The 22712-nt window shown below is 48.0% G+C and overlaps 1 protein-coding gene across 2 annotated transcripts in view; it reads left to right on the top strand.

Moving 5' to 3' along the window:
• The window catches only part of RNMT (RNA guanine-7 methyltransferase), a 152195-nt gene that overhangs the window by 19394 nt on the left and 110089 nt on the right, over nt 1–22712 (top strand). For both annotated transcript variants that reach the window (XM_069219918.1, XM_069219917.1), the window contains exons 4-5: nt 5281–5406; nt 6932–7047. In XM_069219918.1, the coding sequence (XP_069076019.1) occupies nt 5281–5406; nt 6932–7047 (242 nt within the window). The remainder of the gene's footprint in view (nt 1–5280; nt 5407–6931; nt 7048–22712) is intronic.

Raw genomic sequence — 22712 nt, 5'->3', positions numbered from 1 at the left:
CACAATGTTTAGCACATGGGTAACAGCTTTCGAGGTCAGGGAGCAAAGGTAAGTAGTGGGCACTTTCCAGAACCACACCAACAGGTGTCACCTGACGGCATTGGGGCGGCCGGGTGCAGAGGTGCAGGTAAGGTGTAAGGAAATGCCTCCTTGGCATGGTCACCCCCTGACTTTTTTCCTTTGCTGATGCTGAGTTTTGATTTGAAAGTGTGCTGAGGCCTGCTAACCAGGCCCCAGCACCAGAGTTCTTTCCCTAACCTGTACTTTTGTTTTCACAATTGGCACACCCTGGCATCCAGGTAAGTCCATTGTAACTGGCACCCCTGGTACCAAGGGCCCTGATGCCAGCGAAGGTCTCTAAGGGCTGCAGCATGTCTTATGCCACCCTGGGGACTCCTCACTCAGCACAGACACACTGCTTGCCAGCTTGTGTGTGCTGGTGAGGACAAAACGAGTAAGTGGACATAGCACTCCCCTCAGGTTGCCAAGCCAACCTCACACTGCCTATGCAGTATAGATAAGTCACCCCTCTAGCAGGCCTTACAGCCCTAAGGCAGGGTGCACTATACCATAGGTGAGGGCACCAGGGCACTAGACATGTTGCTGGCCACATGGGGAGAGTGCCTTTGTCACTCTGTGGCTAGCCACCCTCAGGGCTAATAGCCATTGGCTACTGCCCTCCCTGACCTAAACACACCCCTAAATTCAGTATTTAGGGGCTCCCCAGAACCTAGGAAACTATATTCCTGCAACCTAAGAATAAGAGGACTGCTAAGCTGAAAAACCCTGCAGAGAAGACGGAGACACCAACTGCTTTGGCCCCAGCTCTACCGGCCTGTCTCCCCACTTCTAAAGACACTGCTCCAGCGACGCTCTACCCAGGGACCAGCGACCTCTGAATCCTTAGAAGACTGCCCTGCATCTAGGAGGACCAAGAACTCCCGAGGACAGCGGCTCTGTTCACCCAAGACTGCAACTTTGTTTCCAAAGAAGCAACTTACAGACAACAGCATTTCCCACCAGAAGCGTGAGACTTGCAACTCTGCACCCGGCGACACCGACTCGACTGGTGGAGAAACAACACTTCAGGGAGGACTCCCCGGCGACTCCGAGACTGTGAGTAACCAAAGTTGTCCCCCCTGAGCCCCCACAGCGACACCTGCAGAGGGAATCCCGAGGCTCCCCCTGACCGCAACTGCCTGACTCCCAGATCTCGACGCCTGGAAAAGACCCTGCACCCGCAGCCCCCAGGACCTGAAGGATCGGAACTCCAGTACAGGAGTGACCCCCAGGGGGCCCTCTCCCTTGCCCAGGTGGTGGCTACCCCGAGGAGCCCCCCCCCTTGCCTGCCTGCATCGCTGAAGAGACCCCTTGGTCTCCCATTGATTCCTATTACAAACCTGACGCGTGTTTGCACACTGCACCCGGCCGCCCCCCGCGCTGCTGAGGGTGTACTTTCTGTGTGGACTTGTGTCCCCCCCCCCCCCCCCGGTGCCCTACAAAACCCCCCCTGGTCTGCCCTCCGAAGACGCGGGTACTTACCTGCTGGCAGACTGGAACCGGGGCACCCCCTTCTCCATGGAAGCCTATGTGTTTTGGGCACCACTTTGAACTCTGCACCTGACCGGCCCTGAGCTGCTGGTGTGGTAACTTTGGGGTTGCTCTGAACCCCCAACGGTGGGCTACCTTGGACCCAACATTGAACCCCTTAGGTGGTTTTTCTTACCTGCAAGAACTAACAATTACTTACCTCCCCTAGGAACTGTGAAAATTGCACTAAGTGTCTAGTTTTAAAATAGCTATATATGTTTTATTTGAAAAGTATATATGCTATTGTGATTATTCAAAGTTCCTAAAGTACTTACCTGCAATACCTTTCATACAAAGTATTACATGTAGAATTTGAACCTGTGTGTAGGAAGTTGGCTCTATGTGCTATTTCAAAGTAAGGAATAGCATGCACAGAGTCCAAGGGTTCCCCTTAGAGGTAAAATAGTGGTAAAAAGAGATAATACTAATGCTCTATTTTGTGGTAGTGTGGTCGAGCAGTAGGCTTATCCAAGGAGTAGTGTTAAGCATTTGTTGTACATACACATAGACAATAAATGAGGTACACACACTCAGAGACAAATCCAGCCAATAGGTTTTGTATAGAAAAATCTTTTCTTAGTTTATTTTAAGAACCATAGGTTCAAATTTAACATGTAATATCTTGTTTGAAAGGTATTGCAGGTAAGTACATTAGGAAATTTGAATAATTTCAATTGCATGTATACTTTTCAAGTTATTCACAAATAGCTATTTTAAAAGTGGACACTGCAATTTTCACAGTTCCTGGGGGAGGTAAGTTTTTGTTCGTTTTACCAGGTAAGTACGACACTTACAGGGTTCAGTTCTTGGTCCAAGGTAGCCCACCGTTGGGGGTTCAGAGCAACCCCAAAGTTACCACACCAGCAGCTCAGGGCCGGTCAGGTGCAGAGTTCAAAGTGGTGCCCAAAACGCATAGGCTTCAATGGAGAGAAGGGGGTGCCCCGGTTCCAGTCTGCCAGCAGGTAAGTACCCACGTCTTCGGAGGGCAGACCATGGGGGTTTTGTAGGGCACCGGGGGGGACACAAGCCCACACAGAAATTTCACCCTCAGCGGCGCGGGGGCGGCCGGGTGCAGTGTTAGAACAAGCGTCGGGTTCGCAATGGAAGTCAATGAGAGATCAAGGGATCTCTTTAGCGCTGCAGGCAGGCAAGGGGGGGGCTTCCTCGGGGAAACCTCCACTTGGGCAAGGGAGAGGGACTCCTGGGGGTCACTTCTGCAGTGAAAGTCCGGTCCTTCAGGTCCTGGGGGCTTCGGGTGCAGGGTCTTTTCCAGGCGTCGGGACTTAGGTTTCAGAGAGTCGCGGTCAGGGGAAGCCTCGGGATTCCCTCTGCAGGCGGCGCTGTGGGGGCTCAGGGGGGACAGGTTTTGGTACTCACAGTCGTAGAGTAGTCCGGGGGTCCTCCCTGAGGTGTTGGTTCTCCACCAGCCGAGTCAGGGTCGCCGGGTGCAGTGTTGCAAGTCTCACGCTTCTTGCGGGGAGATTGCAGGGTTCTTTAAAGCTGCTCCTTTGGATAAAGTTGCAGTCTTTATGGAGCAGGTCCGCTGTCCTCTGGAGTTTCTTGTCGTCGTCGAAGCAGGGCAGTCCTCAGAGGATTCAGAGGTCGCTGGTCCCTTTGGAAGGCGTCGCTGGAGCAGAGTTCTTTGGAAGGCAGGAGACAGGCCGGTGAGTTTCTGGAGCCAAGGCAGTTGTTGTCTTCTGGTCTTCCTCTGCAGGGGTTTTCAGCTAGGCAGTCCTTCTTCTTGTAGTTGCAGGAATCTAACTCTTTAGGTTCAGGGAAGCCCTTAAATACTAAATTTAAGGGCGTGTTTTAGGTCTGGGGGGTTAGTAGCCAATGGCTACTAGCCCTGAGGGTGGGTACACCCTCTTTGTGCCTCCTCCCAAGGGGAGGGGGTCACATCCCTAATCCTATTGGGGGAATCCTCCATCTGCAAGATGGAGGATTTCTAAAAGTTAGAGTCACCTCAGCTCAGGACACCTTAGGGGCTGTCCTGACTGGCCAGTGACTCCTCCTTGTTATTCTCATTATTTTCTCCGGCCTTGCCGCCAAAAGTGGGGGCCGGGGCCGGAGGGGGCGGGCAACTCCACTAGCTGGAGTGTCCTGCGGTGCTGTGACAAAGGGGTGAGCCTTTGAGGCTCACCGCCAGGTGTTACAGCTCCTGCCTGGGGGAGGTGTTAGCATCTCCACCCAGTGCAGGCTTTGTTACTGGCCTCAGAGTGACAAAGGCACTCTCCCCATGGGGCCAGCAACATGTCTCTAGTGTGGCAGGCTGCTGGAACCAGTCAGCCTACACAGATAGTCGGTTAAGTTTCAGGGGGCACCTCTAAGGTGCCCTCTGTGGTGTATTTTACAATAAAATGTACACTGGCATCAGTGTGCATTTATTGTGCTGAGAAGTTTGATACCAAACTTCCCAGTTTTCAGTGTAGCCATTATGGTGCTGTGGAGTTCGTGTAAACAGACTCCCAGACCATATACTCTTATGGCTACCCTGCACTTACAATGTCTAAGGTTTTGTTTAGACACTGTAGGGGCACAGTGCTCATGCACTGGTACCCTCACCTATGGTATAGTGCACCCTGCCTTAGGGCTGTAAGGCCTGCTAGAGGGGTGTCTTACCTATACTCCATAGGCAGTGAGAGGCTGGCACGGCACCCTGAGGGGAGTGCCATGTCGACTTACTCATTTTGTTCTCACTAGCACACACAAGCTGGTAAGCAGTGTGTCTGTGCTGGGTGAGGGGTCTCTAGGGTGGCATAATACATGCTGCAGCCCTTAGAGACCGTCCCTGGCATCAGGGCCCTTGGTACCAGAGGTACCAGTTACAAGGGACTTATCTGGGTGCCAGGGTGTGCCAATTGTGGAATCAAAAGTACAGGTTAGGGAAAGAACACTGGTGCTGGGGCCTGGTTAGCAGGCCTCAGCACACTTTCAATTCAAAACATAGCATCAGCAAAGGCAAAAAGTCAGGGGGTAACCATGCCAAGGAGGCATTTCCTTACACTGTGGTTCTTAAAATAAACTAAGAAAATATATTTTTCTATACAAAAACCTATTGGCCTGCAATTGTCTCTGAGTGTGTGTTCCTCATTTATTGCCTGTGTATATGTACAACAAATGCTTAACACTACTCCTTTGATAAGCCTACTGCTCGACCACACCACCACAAAATAGAGCATTAGTATTATCTCTTTTTGCCACTATCTTACCTCTAAGGGGAACCCTTGGACTCTGTGCATACTATTCCTTACTTTGAAATAGTGCATACAGAGCCAACTTCCTACACTGAGCCTTTGAGGCTCACTGCTAGGTGTTACAGTTCCTGCCGGGGGGGAGGTGTGAAGCACCTCCACCCAGAGCCGGCTTTTGTTTCTGTCCTCAGAGAGCACAAAGGCCCTCACCACATGGGGTCAGAAACTCGTCTCTCAGCAGCAGGCTGGTACAGACCAGTCAGTCCTGACCCCTATTCCTTACTTTGAAATAGTGCATACAGAGCCAACTTCCTACAGTGTTATTTCAGAATCTAGTGTCTATAGGGTTTAATTTTGAACCCATGCCTCCATCAAACTGTATTGTGTGGCGTGAGACTGTGAACTTTGTTGAAAGTCTGTTTTGTTTGCAAGGTGAGAATGCAATGGGTTACTTGATAGTTCAGAGCTGATAATTTCCCCTTCATTCAACTTCTATCAGGAGAATTTATTGAAAAGGTGCGACAGAAGAAGAGGAGAGATATCACAGTGCTTGATCTTGGATGTGGCAAAGGGGGAGATTTGCTGAAGTGGAGAAAAGGCAGGATTGACAAGCTTGTTTGTACAGGTAAGAACATGTCTTTTCAATGAAATTGCTGCTTTTACTTTTCTCTTCTCAGTTATTCCATAAAGTGAGGCATTTTTTCATTTATTTTCTGGTACTTATGTTTTTATTCCTGTTATACCTATACTCCCCGTCTGAGGGCCTAGTGGTTTCAGGCACGACCTGCAGTGTTAAAGATCTCTAATTACTGTAATATAAGGAGATGAGTTGAATGTCTGCAACAGAGTTTGTACGCATTTCTGTAACCCCTTTTGTCACATGGTAAAATGTCTTAAAAATTGGCAATTGGGGGGAAGAGGGGGATATGTGGGTGTTCTGTGTGTTAGTGCAAGTTTATTAGGTTTAATCCAGGCAGTGAGGATTTAGCCTTTCAACTTTTTCAGGTCCTTAAAATAAGCATTATTGAGTGTGCTGTTAACTGTTGTAAAAAGCAATTAGGTTTGAATTTGTGACCTTAAGGTTATAACCAGATCTCTAATGCAATTGCATACTCTACTGAGCTATTTAATGCTCCATTTTTTTGACTGCAAGACTTAAGTGGGAAGATTTCTTCACTTTATTTCTTGCATCTTGGAATAGTTCTTTAGCAGCATCCGTGAATTTGGCATGCGTCCTGTGGACGGGCACAGACAACAACTGTGATCTTCTAGTTTATTTGCTAAAACTGTTTCAGCAGTCCCAAACATCACTACCCGAATATCTGAGTTTACAGAGTGAGCTAAACTTCAGAAAACAAATCATAATTTCGGGAGGTCCACTGATCGTCTGAACTAGTTGAGCTCAGCTTAGTTATAAGCAATCTTTGCTAGGCCAGGTGTCCAGTTATTTTGTTTCACAGATTATCATTTCCATTCCCTACGTTTATCATCCTTGATGAATCTTACTGCTTCAGCACACTTTTTAAATATTTTATGCTGATTCTTTTGCTGTTTGACATGTCTGTGTCTACAATACCTTGCCTTATTTTTCAAATGGACAAGATGTGTTGCTGCACTGTACCAGTGTTCCTTCGGTCCACTTCCATGAGTGATGTCTGATTATGTAACATGGACACAGATCAGGAACACTATTAGAGTGTTTTGAAACTTGTGACTTAGTACTAAACAAAGACTATATAATAATTTGTGAAGAACAGGCAAGGGGTGAGCAGGGAAGCTAAAGTGTAAACATATGAGTCAAGTTCAGGGTGAGTCCTGCTCTGTCTCTATGTTCCATCCTAGGGCTGTGATCAGTCTTAAAGTCTCTGAATGATACCAGACCTGTTGCATAGCACAGTTCTTTCAATTGAATCAACTTCAGCCACTCTTTGGCATGGAGGAGTTTTCACAGAAAAAAATAAGAAAGTAGGAAAGGTGAGTTTTTTAGTTATTTTTCTGAAGGAGCTATTGCTAATCCTGAGCTGTTTGTGCAGCACAAGACCTATATCGCGGACACCTGGAGTTGAAAGTGCTTTTTTTTTTATAACTATATTTTCTAATCCTTCTGTCTAACATTAAAATGCAAAATATATATGCATTTTCTATTATAGATATTGCGGATGTGTCAGTTCAGCAATGCAAACAGCGATATTCTGATATGAAAAGTCGATGCCGTTCCAATGAAATTATATTCAATGCAGAATTTGTGACAGCAGATTCTACCAAGGTACAGTGGGTCCAGCTGTAGGTACTATTGAACGTTTTGCTGTTGGATTTTGAAATTATTAATACTCATCTGTTTTGATTGCAGTTTCTCTAAGCACATTACAGTGCTTTTGGTTTTCTCATTGCGAGATAACCTGATTCTCATGTGCGTGTGCCTTTATTATTATTATTATTATTATTATTAATATTATTTTTTAATATTGTGCTTGTATTTCAGGCTATATCTTCACCTAAAGATATTGTGAGGCATGCTGGGGCAATTACATGCCTTATTTTACTCTACCTAAGAGCAATGCACACTGCACAAGCTATAACAAATAAAAAAAAAAATACACACCCAAATATCATTTTTCGCATGTACACAATATATATTTTTAGAGCGTAAGCAGAAGTGCCCAACATTTTTTTCCCCAAAATTATGGCCTGCTAGTTAGGAAGCACCAGTCTTAAAATTATTACATGCATTGTTAAATGAGAAGGATGTGCTAAACAAAGTGCTTTCTGTGGGTTCTGTCATTTAGCTATGCAGATAATTATTGAATGAGTAGTTCAACATACCATGAGTTAGTAGATCCTCTTGGGGAATATCTGCTTTCGTTGTTATTAAAATGTTGACAATGCAGTAACTAGTCTGTCTGGACAACATGAAATTGTAGACTTCTGCACTCAGAAAAGTGCCCTGAGAAGACAATGTGGTCACTAGGCAGTGGGCTGGTATGTCCCCTCTTATTTGCTGACAAAGTTCCAGCAATGTATGGCATTTGGCAGTCCCAGAGGGCAATATTCTTGCCACTCTCAACATATTGGAACCTTTTCTCGACTGTGAGGAGCTTGGTAGCCCACCCCAGAGGTGTGGCTACCTAAGTGCTACACACCCACAGATAAGCCAGTTTATGAACAGTTTTACTTTATCTGGCCTTGTCTCCAGCTAGTCTGTGTGAACAAAAGGCAGCCCAAAGGCGGCGGTTGGATTAACATAAATATAAATATGAAAATTATAATACATTAAAGAAAAACATAGAAATTCACTGAAAAAACTAAACAAAAAAGGTTACATGGATGTTATAGTTGGGAAATAGAATTTTTTTTAAAACATAGAAATTCACTTAAAAAAAAAAAAAAGTTACAGGGACGTTATAGTTCGGTTCACATATTAAACGTATAAAACCATAGGGGCTCTTAAGAGGCTGCAACAGTCGGTCAACTCCAATTGTTCCTTTGAATTTCATTTTTTCCTTTAGGGAGGGTCACTCTATAGAGAGCTTGAGACTGTATAACAGTAATGGGATTCCTAGGAATAGAAGGCAAGGCTCTTGACAAATTCCTATTAGAACTTGAGCAGGACCTATCAAACCAATGAGTAACTGTGGAAGTTGGTCTACAGATAGGCTTAAGTAAAGACCTGTTTATTAGATTAGGGATTATCTGATAGGCATGCCATAAAAATATCCAAATTTGATTTAATTAAAACAGTCTAAAAACTTTATAGGTTCAGGGAGATGCCTAGCTGGCCGAGGCCCATTCTGCTGGGGAGTCGGTTGTACAATTTCCAGGCCTCTCACGATGCCTATAGGTAAGGTGTATGTGGCTTCCAAGGGATTATGTTCTCCAAAACCTAAATCCGATGTGCCAAACTTTGCCAAGTACTGTAACAGTCCCAGGTTATAAATAGGTAATCAATTGAAGATGTGCACCCTCTTCCATGGAACGTCGGAATCCTATGTTCAGTATCATAAATAGACTCATGGACATTTATGAGATTTTGCGCCAGGATACAGTCACCTAATTCAGCACCTCTGTGGTCAGGGCGGCAATATCTGATAGAATTATCAAGGGTAGGTAAAAAAAAAGTTTCCAAATCATTGGTTGGGAGGGTAAATTTAGAATGAAAATGTCCACAATGAATAGCATTCCAGCTGAAAGATAAGGAATTGTGCTGAGCCATGAGTTTATCAAAAGTCTTAAATAGGGATAAAACATTCTTATTGTTAGAGCAGGATAAAAAATTATTCTAAAAATAATAAACAAATTAAAACTGAGAAACTCTAGCTATTCAGCTGTGTAAGAAAATCAACTTGCTCTTCTCCAACTCTGAAGTGTCCACTTACCTATTCATTAGCCTTTCATCATCTCCACCTTCTGCTGACAGCTGCTTTTGACAGACTTATCACATTCAAGACTGTTAGAAATTGGGTTTCTGGTTGGCAGAGTGTAGGAAGTTGGCTCTGTATGCACTATTTCAAAGTAAGGAATAGCATGCACAGAGTCCAAGGGTTCCCCTTACAGGTAAGATAGTGGCAAAAAGAGATAATACTAATGCTCTATTTTGTGGTAGTGTGGTCGAGCAGTAGGCTTATCAAAGGAGTAGTGTTAAGCATTTGTTGTACATACACACAGGCAATAAATGAGGAACACACACTCCGAGACAAATCCAGCCAATAGGTTTTGTTATAGAAAAATATCGTTTCTTAGTTTATTTTAAGAACCACAGGTTCAAATTCTACATGTAATATCTCATTTGAAAGGTACTGCAGGTAAGTACTTTAGGAACTTTGAATAATTACAGTAGCATATATACTTTTCACATAAAACACAAATAGCTGTTTTAAAAGTGGACACAGTGCAATTTTCACAGTTCCTGGGGGAGGTAAGTTATTGTTAGTTTTAGCAGGTAAGTAAATCACTTACAAGTCTCAGGTTTGGGTCCAAAGTAGCCCACCGTTGGGGGTTCAGAGCAACCCCAAAGTTACCACACCAGCAGCTCAGGGCCGGTCAGGTGCAGAGGTCAAAGAGGTGCCCAAAACACATAGGCTTCAATGGAGAGAAGGGGGTGCCCTGGTTCCGGTCTGCCAGCAGGTTAGTACCCGCGTCTTCGGAGGGCAGACCAGGGGGGTTTTGTAGGGCACCGGGGGGGGGACAAGTCGGCACAAAAAGTACACCCTCAGCAGCGCGGGGGCGGCCGGGTGCAGTGTGTAAACAAGCGTCGTGTTCTCTGTAGGTTTCAATGAGAGACCAAGGGAACTCTTCAGCGGTGCAGGCAGGCAAGGGGGGGGCTCCTTGCGGTAGCCACCACCTGGGCAAGGGAGAGGGCCTCCTGGGGGTCACTCCTGCACAGAAGTTCCGTTCCTTCAGGTGCTGGGGGCTGCGGGTGCAGGGTCTTTTCCAGCCGTCGGGACTTTAGGTTCAGGCAGTCGCGGTCAGGGGGAGCCTCGGGATTCCCTCTGCAGGCTTCGCTGTGGGGGCTCGGGGGGGGGGTGGGCAACTCTGGCTACTCACGGTCTCGCAGTCGCCGGGGAGTCCTCCCTGAAGTGTTGTTTCTCCACAAGTCGAGCCGGGGGCATCGGGTGCAGAGTAGCAAGTCTCACGCTTCCGGCGGGAAACACAGTTGTTTTAAAGTTGCTCCTTTGGAAACAAAGTTGCAGTCTTGGATGAACAGAGCCGCTGTCCTCGGGAGTTCTCGGTCCTTCTAGAGCAGGGCAGTCCTCTGAGGCTTCAGAGGTCGCTGGTCCCTGGGGAAAGCGTCGCTGGAGCAGTGTCTTTTAGAAGTGGGGAGACAGGCCGGTAGAGCTGGGGCCAAAGCAGTTGGTGTCTCCGTCTTCTCTGCGGGGTTTTTCAGCTTAGCAGTCCTCTTCTTCTTAGGTTACAGGAATCTGAGTTCCTAGGTTCTGGGGAGCCCTTAAATACTAAATTTAAGGGCGTGTTTAGGTCTGGGGGGTTAGTAGCCAATAGCTACTAGCCCTGAGGGTGGGTACACCCTCTTTGTGCCTCCTCCCGAGGGGAGGGGGGCACATTCCTATCCCTATTGGGGGAATCCTCCATCTGCAAGATGGAGGATTTCTAAAAGTTAGTCACCTCAGCTCAGGACACCTTGGGGGCTGTCCTGACTGGCCAGTGACTCCTCCTTGTTATTCTCATTATCTCCTCCGGCCTTGCCGCCAAAATTGGGGTCGTGGCCGGAGGGGGCGGGCAACTCCACTAGCTGGAGTGCCCTGTGGTGCGGTAACAAAGGGGGTGAGCCTTTGAGGCTCACCGCCAGGTGTTACAGTTCCTGCAGGGGGAGGTGTGAAGCACCTCCACCCAGTACAGGCTTTGTTACTAGCCACAGAGTGACAAAGGCACTCTCCCCATGTGGCCAGCAACATGTCTCTAGTGTGGCAGGCTGCTAAAACCAGTCAGCCTACACGGGTAGTTGGTTAAGGTTTCAGGGGGCACCTCTAAGGTGCCCTCTGGGGTGTATGTTACAATAAAATGTACACTGGCATCAGTGTGCATTTATTGTGCTGAGAAGTTTGATACCAAACTTCCCAGTTTTCAGTGTAGCCATTATGGTGCTGTGGAGTTCGTGTAGGACAGACTCCCAGACCATATACTCTTATGGCTACCCTGCACTTACAATGTCTAAGGTTTTGCTTAGACACTGTAGGGGCACAGTGCTCATGCACTGGTGCCCTCACCTATGGTATAGTGCACCCTGCCTTAGGGCTGTAAGGCCTGCTAGAGGGGTGGCTTATCTATACTGCATAGGCAGTGTGAGGTTGGCATGGCACCCCGATGGGAGTGCCATGTCGACTTACTCGTTTTGTCCTCACCAGCACACACAAGCTGGCAAGCAGTGTGTCTGTGCTGAGTGAGGGGTCCCCAGGGTGGCATAAGACATGCTGCAGCCCTTAGAGACCTTCCCTGGCATCAGGGCCCTTGGTACCAGGGGTACCAGTTACAAGGGACTTACCTGGATGCCAGGGTGTGCCAATTGGGAAAACAAAAGTACAGGTTAGGGAAAGAACACTGGTGCTGGGGCCTGGTTAGCAGGCCTCGGCACACTTTCAAATCAAAACATAGCATCAGCAAAGGCAAAAAGTCAGGGGGTAACCATGCCAAGGAGGCATTTCCTTACACAACCCCCCCCCCCGCCCCCCCCCCCCCGCCCCCCCCCCCCCCCCAACGAAAGAGGATGAGACTAACCTTTCCCAAGAGAGTCTTCATTTTCTAAGTGGAAGAACCTGGAAAGGCCATCTGCATTGGCATGGGCAGTCCCAGGTCTGTGTTCCACTATAAAGTCCATTCCCTGTAGGGAGATGGACCACCTCAACAGTTTTGGATTTTCACCTTTTCATTTGCATCAGCCATCTGAGAGGTCTGTGGTCAGTTTGAACTACAAAGTGAGTACCAAAGAGTTATGGTCTCAGCTTCTTCAGGGACCAAACCACAGCAAAGGCCTCCCTCTCAATGGCACTCCAACGCTGCTCTCTGGGGAGTAACCTCCTGCTAATGAAAGCAACAGGCTGGTCAAGGCCATCATCATTTGTTTGGGACAAAACTGCCCCTATCCCATGTTCAGAGGCACCTGTCTGCACAATGAACTGCTTGGAGTAATCTGGAGCTTTTAGAACTGGTGCTGTGCACATTGCTTGTTTCAGGGTGTCAAAGGCCTGTTGGCATTCTACAGTCCAGTTTACCTTCTTGGGCATTTTCTTGGAGGTAAGTTCTGTGAGGGCTGTCACTATGGATCCATATCCCTTCACAAACCTCCTGTAATACCCAGTCAAGCCAAGGAATGCCCTGACTTGAGTCTGGGTTTTTGGAGTTGCCCAGTCCAGAATAGTCTGGATCTTAGGCTGGAGTGGCTGAATTTGGCCTCCACCTACAAGGTGTCGCAAGTAAACCACAGTTCCCTGCCCTATCTGGCATTTGGATGCCTTGATAGAGAGGCCTGCTGATTGCAGAGCCTTCAAAACCTTCTTCAGGTGGACCAGGTGATCCTGCCAGCTGGAGCTGAAGACAGCAATATCGTCAAGATAAGCTGCACTAAAGGACTCCAAACCAGCAAGGACTTGATTCACCAACCTTTGGAAGGTGGCAGGGACATTCTTTAAACCAAAGGGCATAACAGTAAACTGATAATGCCCATCAGGTGTAGAGAATGCTGTCTTTTCTTTTGCTCCTGGTGCCATTTTGATTTGCCAGTACCCTGCTGTTAAGTCAAAGGTACTTAAGAATTTGGCAGCACCTAATTTATCAATCAGTTCATCAGCCCTTGGAATGGGATGGGCATCTGTCTTGGTGACAGAATTAAGTCCTCTTTAGTCCACACAAAACCTCATCTCTCTCTTTCCATCTTTGGTGTGAGGTTTGGAGACTAAGACCACTCAATGACTCCCAAGTGTCATTGAGTGCTCAATGACTCCCAATTCCAGCATCTTGTGGACTTCCACTTTGATGCTTTCCTTAACTTGGTCAGACTGTCTGAATATTTTGTTTTTGACAGGCATGCTGTCCCCTGTGTCCACATCATAGGTACACAGGTGTGTCTGACCAGGGGTTAGGGAAAAGAGCTCAGCAAACTGTTGTAGGACCTTCCTGCAGTCAGATTGCTGTTGGTCAGAGAGGGTGTCTGAATAGATCACTCCATCAACTGAACCATCTTTAGGGTTTGTGGAGAGGAGATCAGGGAGAGGTTCACTCTCAGCTTCCTGATCCTCATCTGTTACCATCAACAGATTTACATCAGCCCTGTCATGGAAGAGCTTAAGGCGGTTCACATGGATCACCCTCTTGGGGCTCCTGCTAGTGCCTAGGTCCACTAGGTAGGTGACCTGACTATTCTTTTCTAGTACTGGGTAAGGGCCACTCCATTTGTCCTGAAGTGCCCTGGGAGCCACAGGCTCCAAAACCAGACTTTCTGCCCTGGTTGAAATTCAACCATTGCAGCCTTTTGGTCATACCAAAACTTCTGGAGCTGTTGGCTGGCCTCAAGGTTTTTACTTGCCTTTTCCATGTACTCTGCCATCCTTGAACGTAGGCCAAGTACATAGTCCACTATGTCTTGTTTAGGCTCATGAAGAGGTCTCTCCCAGCCTTCTTTCACAAGAGCTAGTGGTCCCCTTACAGGGTGGCCAAACAGAAGTTCAAAGGGTGAGAACCCTACTCCCTTCTGAGGCACCTCTCTGTAAGCGAAAAGCAGGCATGGCAAGAGGACATCCCATCTCCTTTTGAGTTTTTCAGGGAGCCCCATGATCATGCCTTTTAATGTCTTGTTGAATCTCTAAACAAGGCTATTAGTTTGTGGATGGTAGGGTGTAGTGAATTTATAAGTCACTCCACACTCATTCCACATGTGTTTCAGGTATGCTGACATGAAGTTGGTACCTCTGTCAGACACCATCTCCTTAGGAAAACCCACTCTGGTAAAAATACCAATGAGGGCCTTGGCTACTGCAGGGGCAGTAGTCGACCTAAGAGGAATAGCTTCAGGGTATCTAGTAGCATGATCCACTACTACTAGTATGTACATGTTCCCTGAAGCTGTGGGAGGTTCAAGTGGACCCACTATGTCTACACCCACTCTTTCAAAGGGGACCCCCACCACTGGAAGTGGAATGAGGGGGGCCTTTGGGTGTCCACCTGTCTTACCACTGGCTTGACAGGTGGTACAGGAGACACAAAACTCCTTGACCTTCTGGGACATGTTGGGCCAATAGAAGTGGTTGACTAGTCTCTCCCACGTCTTGGTTTGTCCCAAATGCCCAGTGTAGGAAGTTGGCTCTGTATGTGCTATTTCAAAGTAAGGAATAGCATGCACAGAGTCCAAGGGTTCCCCTTAGAGGTAAAATAGTGGTAAAAATAGATAATACTAATGCTCTATTTTGTGGTAGTGTGGTCGAGCAGTAGGCTTATCCAAGGAGTAGTGTTAAGCATTTGTTGTACATACACATAGACAATAAATGAGGTACACACACTCAGAGACAAATCCAGCCAATAGGTTTTGTACAGAAAAATATCTTTTCTTAGTTTATTTTAAGAACCACAGGTTCAAATTTAACATGTAATATCTTGTTTGAAAGGTATTGCAGGTAAGTACATTAGGAACTTTGAATCATTTCAATTGCATGTATACTTTTCAAGTTATTGACAAATAGCTACTTTAAAAGTGGACACTTAGTGCAATTTTCACAGTTCCTGGGGGAGGTAAGTTTTTGTTAGTTTTACCAGGTAAGTAAGACACTTACAGGGTTCAGTTCTTGGTCCAAGGTAGCCCACCGTTGGGGGTTCAGAGCAACCCCAAAGTCACCACACCAGCAGCTCAGGGCCGGTCAGGTGCAGAGTTCAAAGCGGTGCCCAAAACGCATAGGCTAGAATGGAGAGAAGGGGGTGCCCCGGTTCCGGTCTGCTTGCAGGTAAGTACCCGCGTCTTCGGAGGGCAGACCAGGGGGGTTTTGTAGGGCACCGGGGGGGACACAAGCCCACACAGAAATTTCACCCTCAGCAGCGCGGGGGCGGCCGGGTGCAGTGTAGAAACAAGCGTCGGGTTCGCAATGTTAGTCTATGAGAGATCTCGGGATCTCTTCAGCGCTGCAGGCAGGCAAGGGGGGGATTCCTCGGGGAAACCTCCACTTGGGCAAGGGAGAGGGACTCCTGGGGGTCACTTCTCCAGTGAAAGTTCGGTCCTTCAGGTCCTGGGGGCTGCGGGTGCAGGGTCTCTCCCAGGCGTCGGGACTTAGGATTCAAAGAGTCGCGGTCAGGGGAAGCCTCGGGATTCCCTCTGCAGGCGGCGCTGTGGGGGCTCAGGGGGGACAGGTTTTGTTACTCACAGTATCAGAGTAGTCCTGGGGTCCCTCCTGAGGTATTGGATCTCCACCAGCCGAGTCGGGGTCGCCGGGTGCAGTGTTGCAAGTCTCACGCTTCTTGCGGGGAACTTGCAGGGTTCTTTCAAAGCTGCTGGAAACAAAGTTGCAGCCTTTCTTGGAGCAGGTCCGCTGTCCTCTGGAGTTTCTTGTCTTTTCGAAGCAGGGGCAGTCCTCAGAGGATGTCGAGGTCGCTGGTCCCTTTGGAAGGCGTCGCTGGAGCAGGATCTTTGGAAGGCAGGAGACAGGCCGGTGAGTTTCTGGAGCCAAGGCAGTTGTCGTCTTCTGGTCTTCCTCTGCAGGGGTTTTCAGCTAGGCAGTCCTTCTTCTTGTAGTTGCAGGAATCTAATTTTCTAGGGTTCAGGGTAGCCCTTAAATACTAAATTTAAGGGCGTGTTTAGGTCTGGGGGGTTAGTAGCCAATGGCTACTAGCCCTGAGGGTGGGTACACCCTCTTTGTGCCTCCTCCCAAGGGGAGGGGGTCACAATCCTAACCCTATTGGGGGAATCCTCCATCTGCAAGATGGAGGATTTCTAAAAGTCAGAGTCACCTCAGCTCAGGACACCTTAGGGGCTGTCCTGACTGGCCAGTGACTCCTCCTTGTTGCTTTCTTTGTTCCCTCCAGCCTTGCCGCCAAAAGTGGGGGCCGTGGCCGGAGGGGGCGGGCAACTCCACTAAGCTGGAGTGCCCTGCTGGGCTGTGACAAAGGGGTGAGCCTTTGAGGCTCACCGCCAGGTGTTACAGCTCCTGCCTGGGGGAGGTGTTAGCATCTCCACCCAGTGCAGGCTTTGTTACTGGCCTCAGAGTGACAAAGGCACTCTCCCCATGGGGCCAGCAACATGTCTCTGGTGTGGCAGGCTGCTGGAACTAGTCAGCCTACACAGACAGTCGGTTAAGTTTCAGGGGGCACCTCTAAGGTGCCCTCTGTGGTGTATTTTACAATAAAATGTACACTGGCATCAGTGTGCATTTATTGTGCTGAGAAGTTTGATACCAAACTTCCCAGTTTTCAGTGTAGCCATTATGGTGCTGTGGAGTTCGTGTTTGACAGACTCCCAGACCATATACTCTTATGGCTACCCTGCACTTACAATGTCTAAGGTTTTGTTTAGACACTGTAGGGGTACCATGCTCATGCACTGGTACCCTCACCTATGGTATAGTGCACCCTGCCTTAGGGCTGTAAGGCCTGCTAGAGGGGTGTCTTACCTATACTGCAGAGGCAGTGAGAGGCTGGCATGGCACCCTGAGGGGAGTGCCATGTCGACTTACTCATTTTTGTTCTCACTAGCACACACAGGCTTGTAAGCAGTGTGTCTGTGCTGAGTGAGGGGTCTCTAGGGTGGCATAAGACATGCTGCAGCCCTTAGAGACCTTCCTTGGCATCAGGGCCCTTGGTACTAGAAGTACCAGTTACAAGGGACTTATCTGAATGCCAGGGTGTGCCAATTGTGGATACAATGGTACATTTTAGGTGAAGGAACACTGGTGCTGGGGCCTGGTTAGCAGGGTCCCAGCACTCTTCTCAGTCAAGTCAGCATCAGTATCAGGCAAAAAGTGGGGGGTAACTGCAACAGGGAGCCATTTCTTTACACCCAGCAAGAGGAATATCATGGGCTAAGGTCAGTATGAACTCCCTAAACTCCTCAGGCACTACCACTCTCCTAGTGGCACCAGGTTTGGGATCTCTTGCCTCAGTGTAAAGGAGTCCATCTTCCCAATAGACCCTATGTGTTCCAGTTTTCTTGCCATTGGACTCTTCAGCAGCTTGCTGCCTAAGGCCTTCAAGAGAGGGACAAGTTTCTTGCCCCTTACACAACTGCTCCCTTGAGGGTCCCCCTGGGCCTAAGAGCTCAGCCTGATAAGGTTTTAACTCCATAGGCTCAGTTCCCTCAGAGGGCAGAACTTCTTCCTGAGAAGAGAGCTTCTCTTTTTGTTGTTGTGTTGCAGCTGGTTTCCCAGTTGTCTTTCCTTTTCTCTTGGTAGGCTGGGCCCTTTTTCCAGGCTCCAGCTCGACTTTTTCACCCTGAGCCTTGCACTGTGCCCTTGTCTTGACACACACCAGTTCAGGGATACCCAGCATGGCTGCATGGGTTTTCAGTTCTACCTCAGCCCATGCTGAGGACTCCAGGTCATTTCCAAGCAAACAGTCTACTGGGATATTTGAGGAGACCACCACCTGTTTCAGGCCATTGACCCCTCCCCACTCTAAAGTTACCATAGCCATGGGATGTACTTTAGTCTGATTGTCAGCGTTGGTGACTGGATAAGTTTGTCCAGCCAGGTATTGACCAGGGGAACCGGTTTCTCTGTCACCATGGTGACACTGGCACCTGTATCCCTCAGGCCTTCTACACTTGTCCCATTAATTAAGAGCTGCTGCCTGTATTTTTGCATGTTAGGGGGCCAGGCAGCCAGTGTGGCTAAATCTACCCCACCCTCAGAGACTAATGTAGCTTCAGTGTGACACCTGATTTGCTCTGGGCACACTGTTGATCCCACTTGGAGACTAGCCATTCCAGTGTTTGCTGGAGTGGATTTAGAAGTGGTACTTTTCTTGGGACAGGCCTGGTTTCCAGTTTGGTGTCCAGGCTGATTACAGCTACGACACCAGGCCTTTTTGGGATCAAAGTTTTTACCCTTGTACCCAAAATTGGTTTGTGAAGAGGCTCTGGGCCCACCCTCCTGTGCAGGTTTTTGGGGGCCTGTAGAAGACTCTACTATTTTTGTTTTTGGATGTCTCAACCCTCTTCCCCTGGGGAGGCTTTGTGACCCCTTTCTTTTGGTCACCCCCTGTGGAAGTCTTGGTCACCCTAGTCTTGAACCAATGGTCCGCCTTCTTTCCCAATTCTTGGGGAGAAATTGGTCCTAGGTCTACCAGATGCTGATGCAGTTTATCATTTGAACAATTACTTAATAGGTGTTCTTTCACAAATAAATTGTACAGCCCATCATAATTACTTACACCACTGCCTTGAATCCAACCATCCTGTGTTTTCACTGAGTAGTCCACAAACTCAACCCAGGTGTGGCTCGAGGATTTTTGAGCCCCCCTGAATCTAATCCTATACTCCTCAGTGGAGAATCCCAAGCCCTCAATCAGGGTACCATTCATGAGGTCATAAGATTCTGCATCTTTTCCAGAGAGTGTCAGGAGTCTATCCCTACACTTTCCAGTGAACATTTCCCAAAGGAGAGCACCCCAGTGATATCTGTTTACTTTTCTGGTTGCACAAGCCCTCTCAAAAGCTGTGAAACATTTGGTGATGTCATCACCATCTTCATATTTAGTTACAATCCCTTTTGGGATTTTCAACATGTCAGGAGAATCTCTGATCCTATTTATGTTGCTGCCACCATGGATGGGACCAAAACCCATCTCTTGTCTTTCCCTTTCTATGGCTAGGAGCTGTCTCTCTAAAGCCAATCTTTTGGCCATCCTGGCTAACAGGAGGTCATCTTCACTGAGGCTCGCCTCAGTGATAAGAGGTGCTGTGCCCTCCTGTGAACGAAGCAACATCTCTGACTATTATGGTTGGAGTCAGGGATTGAGGGTCACTGATCTCCCTAATTAGGACAGGAAGGGGATGTATAGAAATGGCTCCCTGTTGCAGTTACCCCCGACTTTTTGCCTGATACTGATGCTGACTTGACTAAGAAGTGTGCTGGGACCCTGCTAACCAGGCCCCAGCACCAGTGTTCTTTCACCTAAAATGTACCATTGTTTCCACAATTGGCACAACCCTGGCACCCAGGTAAGTCCCTTGTAACTGGTACCCCTGGTACCAAGGGCCCTGATGCCAGGGAAGGTCTCTAAGGGCTGCAGCATGTCTTATGCCACCCTAGGGACCCCTCACTCAGCACAGACACTGCATGCCAGCTTGTGTGTGCTGGTGGGGAGAAAATGACTAAGTCGACATGGCACTCCCCTCAGGGTGCCATGCCAACCTCACACTGCCTGTGGCATAGGTAAGTCACCCCCTCTAGCAGGCCTTACAGCCCTAAGGCAGGGTGCACTATACCACAGGTGAGGGCATAGGTGCATGAGCACTATGCCCCTACAGTGTCTAAGCAAAACCTTAGACATTGTAAGTGCAGGGTAGCCATAAGAGTATATGGTCTGGGAGTCTGTCCAAAACGAACTCCACAGCTCCATAATGGCTACACTGAATACTGGGAAGTTTAGTATCAAACTTCTCAGAATAATAAACCCACACTGATGTCAGTGTTGGATTTATAAAAAAAATGCACACAGAGGGCATCTTAGAGATACCCCCTGAATTTTACCCAATTGTTCAGTGCAGGACTGACTGGTCTGTGCCAGCCTGCTGCTGAGAGACAAGTTTCTGACCCCATGTGGTGAGAGCCTTTGTGCTCTCGGAGGACAGAAACAAAAGCCTGCTCTGGGTGGAGGTGCTTCACGCCTCCCCCTGCAGGAACTGGAACACCTACGGATGAGCCTCAAAGGCTCAGGCTTCGTGTTACAATGCCCCAGGGCACTCCAGCTAGTGGAGATGCCCGCCCCCCCTGGACACAGCCCCCACTTTTGGCGGCAAGTACAGGGGAGATGATGAGAAAAACAAGGAGGAGTCACTGGCCAGTCAGGACAGCCCCTAAGGTGTCCTGAGCTGAGGTGACTCTGACTTTTAGAAATCCTCCATCTTGCAGATGGAGGATTCCCCCAATAGGATTAGGGATGTGCCCCCCTCCCCTCAGGGAGGAGGCACAAAGAGGGTGTAGCCACCCTCAAGGACAGTAGCCATTGGCTACTGCCCTCCCAGACCTAAACACACCCCTAAATTCAGTATTTAGGGGCTCCCCAGAACCAAGGAACTCAGATTCTTGCAACCTAAGAAGAAGAGGACTGCTAAGCTGAAAAACCCTGCAGAGAAGACGGAGACACCAACTGCTTTGGCCCCAGCTGTACCGGCCTGTCTCCCCACTTCTAAAGACACTGCTCCAGCGACGCTTTCCCCAGGGACCAGCAACCTCTGAATCCTCAGAGGACTGCCCTGCTCTAGAAGGACCAAGAAACTCCTGAGGACAGCGGCTCTGTTCACCCAAGACTGCAACTTTGTTTCAAAGGAGCAACTTCAAGACAACTGCGTTTCCCGCCGGAAGCGTGAGACTTGCTGCTCTGCACCCGACGCCCTCGGGTCGACTTGTGGAGAAACAATACTTCAGGGAGGACTCCCCGGCGACTACGAGACTGTGAGTTGCCCCCACAGCGACGCCTGCAGAGGGAATCCCGAGGCTCCCCCTGACCGCGACTGCCTGCTTCCCAGATCCCGACGCCTGGTAAAGACTCTGCACCCGCAGCCCCCAGGACCTGAAAGATCGGAACTCCAGTGCAGGAGTGACCCCCAGGAGGCCCTCTCCCTTGCCCAGGTGGTGGCTACCCCGAGGAGCCCCCCCCCCCCTTGCCTGCCTGCATCGCTGAAGAGACCCCTTGGTCTCCCATTGATTTCAATTACAAACCCGACGCATGTTTGCACACTGCACCCGGCTGCCCTCGTGCTGCTGAGGGTGTACTTTCTGTGTGGACTTGTGTCCCCCCCCCCCCCCCCGGTGCCCTACAAAACCCCCCCTGGTCTGCCCTCCGAAGACGCGGGTACTTACCTGCTGGCAGACTGGAACCGGGGCACCCCCTTCTCCATTGAAGCCTATGCGTTTTGGGCACCACTTTGACCTCTGCACCTGACCGGCCCTGAGCTGCTGGTGTGGTAACTTTGGGGTTGCTCTGAACCCCCAACGGTGGGCTACCTTGGAACCAAACTTGAACCCCGTAGGTGGTTTACTTACCTGCAAAAAATAACAATTACTTACTCCCCCCAGGAACTGTTGAAAATTGCACTAAGTGTCTAGTTTTAAAATAGCTATATGTGATTTCTTTGAAAACTGTGTATGCTATTTTGATTATTCAAAGTTCCTAAAGTACCTACCTGCAATACCTTTCATTTAAAGTATTACATGTAAAATTTGAACCTGTGGTTCTTAAAATAAACTAAGAAAATATATTTTTCTATACAAAAACCTATTGGCCTGGAATTGTCTCTGAGTGTGTGTTCCTCATTTATTGCCTGAGTGTGTGTACAACAAATGCTTAACACTACTCCTTTGATAAGCCTACTGCTCGACCACACTTCCACAAAATAGAGCGTTAGAATTATCTCTTTTTGCCACTATCTTACCTCTAAGGGGAACCCTTGGACTCTGTGCATACTATTCCTTACTTTGAAATAGTGCATACAGAGCCAACTTCCTACAGTTTACATAAATAAAGAAGGCAGAAGCAATCATAGTGTATGCTTACAGCGGAAAATGATTGATACAGAATATTAGGCAGTAATGTGTAGCAGGAAGCAGTGTGAATGTTGTGAAGTGATCAAACACAAAGCCACTAAGCAATCTGGCGAGGGCTGCTTATAACAAAACAGGAAAGAAAACTGGGATATGTTGTTAATCCTTCTTATATAAAGGGTTGTTGTTCTCTTAATTCCCTCAGATGGCCATATCTAAGCCATTTCTTTCACCCAGGGTAGCATCAATGTTTTATATTGTAGAAAACCAGCTGATGCTTCCAATCAGTGGTTTTGTAATCAAATACTTTGCTTTCAGCAGTACAGTCTGTTCTAGATGAGGCAAATGTAAATTATTGGAATTTTAACCTTGTATTTTAATTTGGGGTTAGGGTATTTTCCAATCTATATTTAGTTGACTTTGTTCTTGAGAAATCACTTGCCTTACATGAACTGTTGCTTAAATGTTACGTGGTTAACTTTTTAGCACTAGATCTCAAATGCTCAGTAGCCCCTTTTTGCATTTGAACCTGCAGACAGGGGAACTTTAAATAGCTCATTTCAGTTGTGATAAATTGTGGTTTTCCTTTTATACGTGTAGAAATGTTTTTGGCAGTTTCCCCACATCGAGTGGCGTCTCCCAGCCTTAAGCGATGTTCAAAATAAGCACTTTTCTCATATTTAGGAAATTAGATTGGCTTGTTTTATGTGTTTTTCTTTTTTTTTTTTTTTTTCTTTTTTTATTT

Source organism: Pleurodeles waltl, chromosome 2_2, assembly GCF_031143425.1.
Source record: "Pleurodeles waltl isolate 20211129_DDA chromosome 2_2, aPleWal1.hap1.20221129, whole genome shotgun sequence".
NCBI lineage: Eukaryota > Metazoa > Chordata > Amphibia > Caudata > Salamandridae > Pleurodeles > Pleurodeles waltl.
The sequence above is the reverse complement of the archived record's forward strand: the minus strand, read 5'-3'. Positions and strand labels throughout refer to the sequence as shown.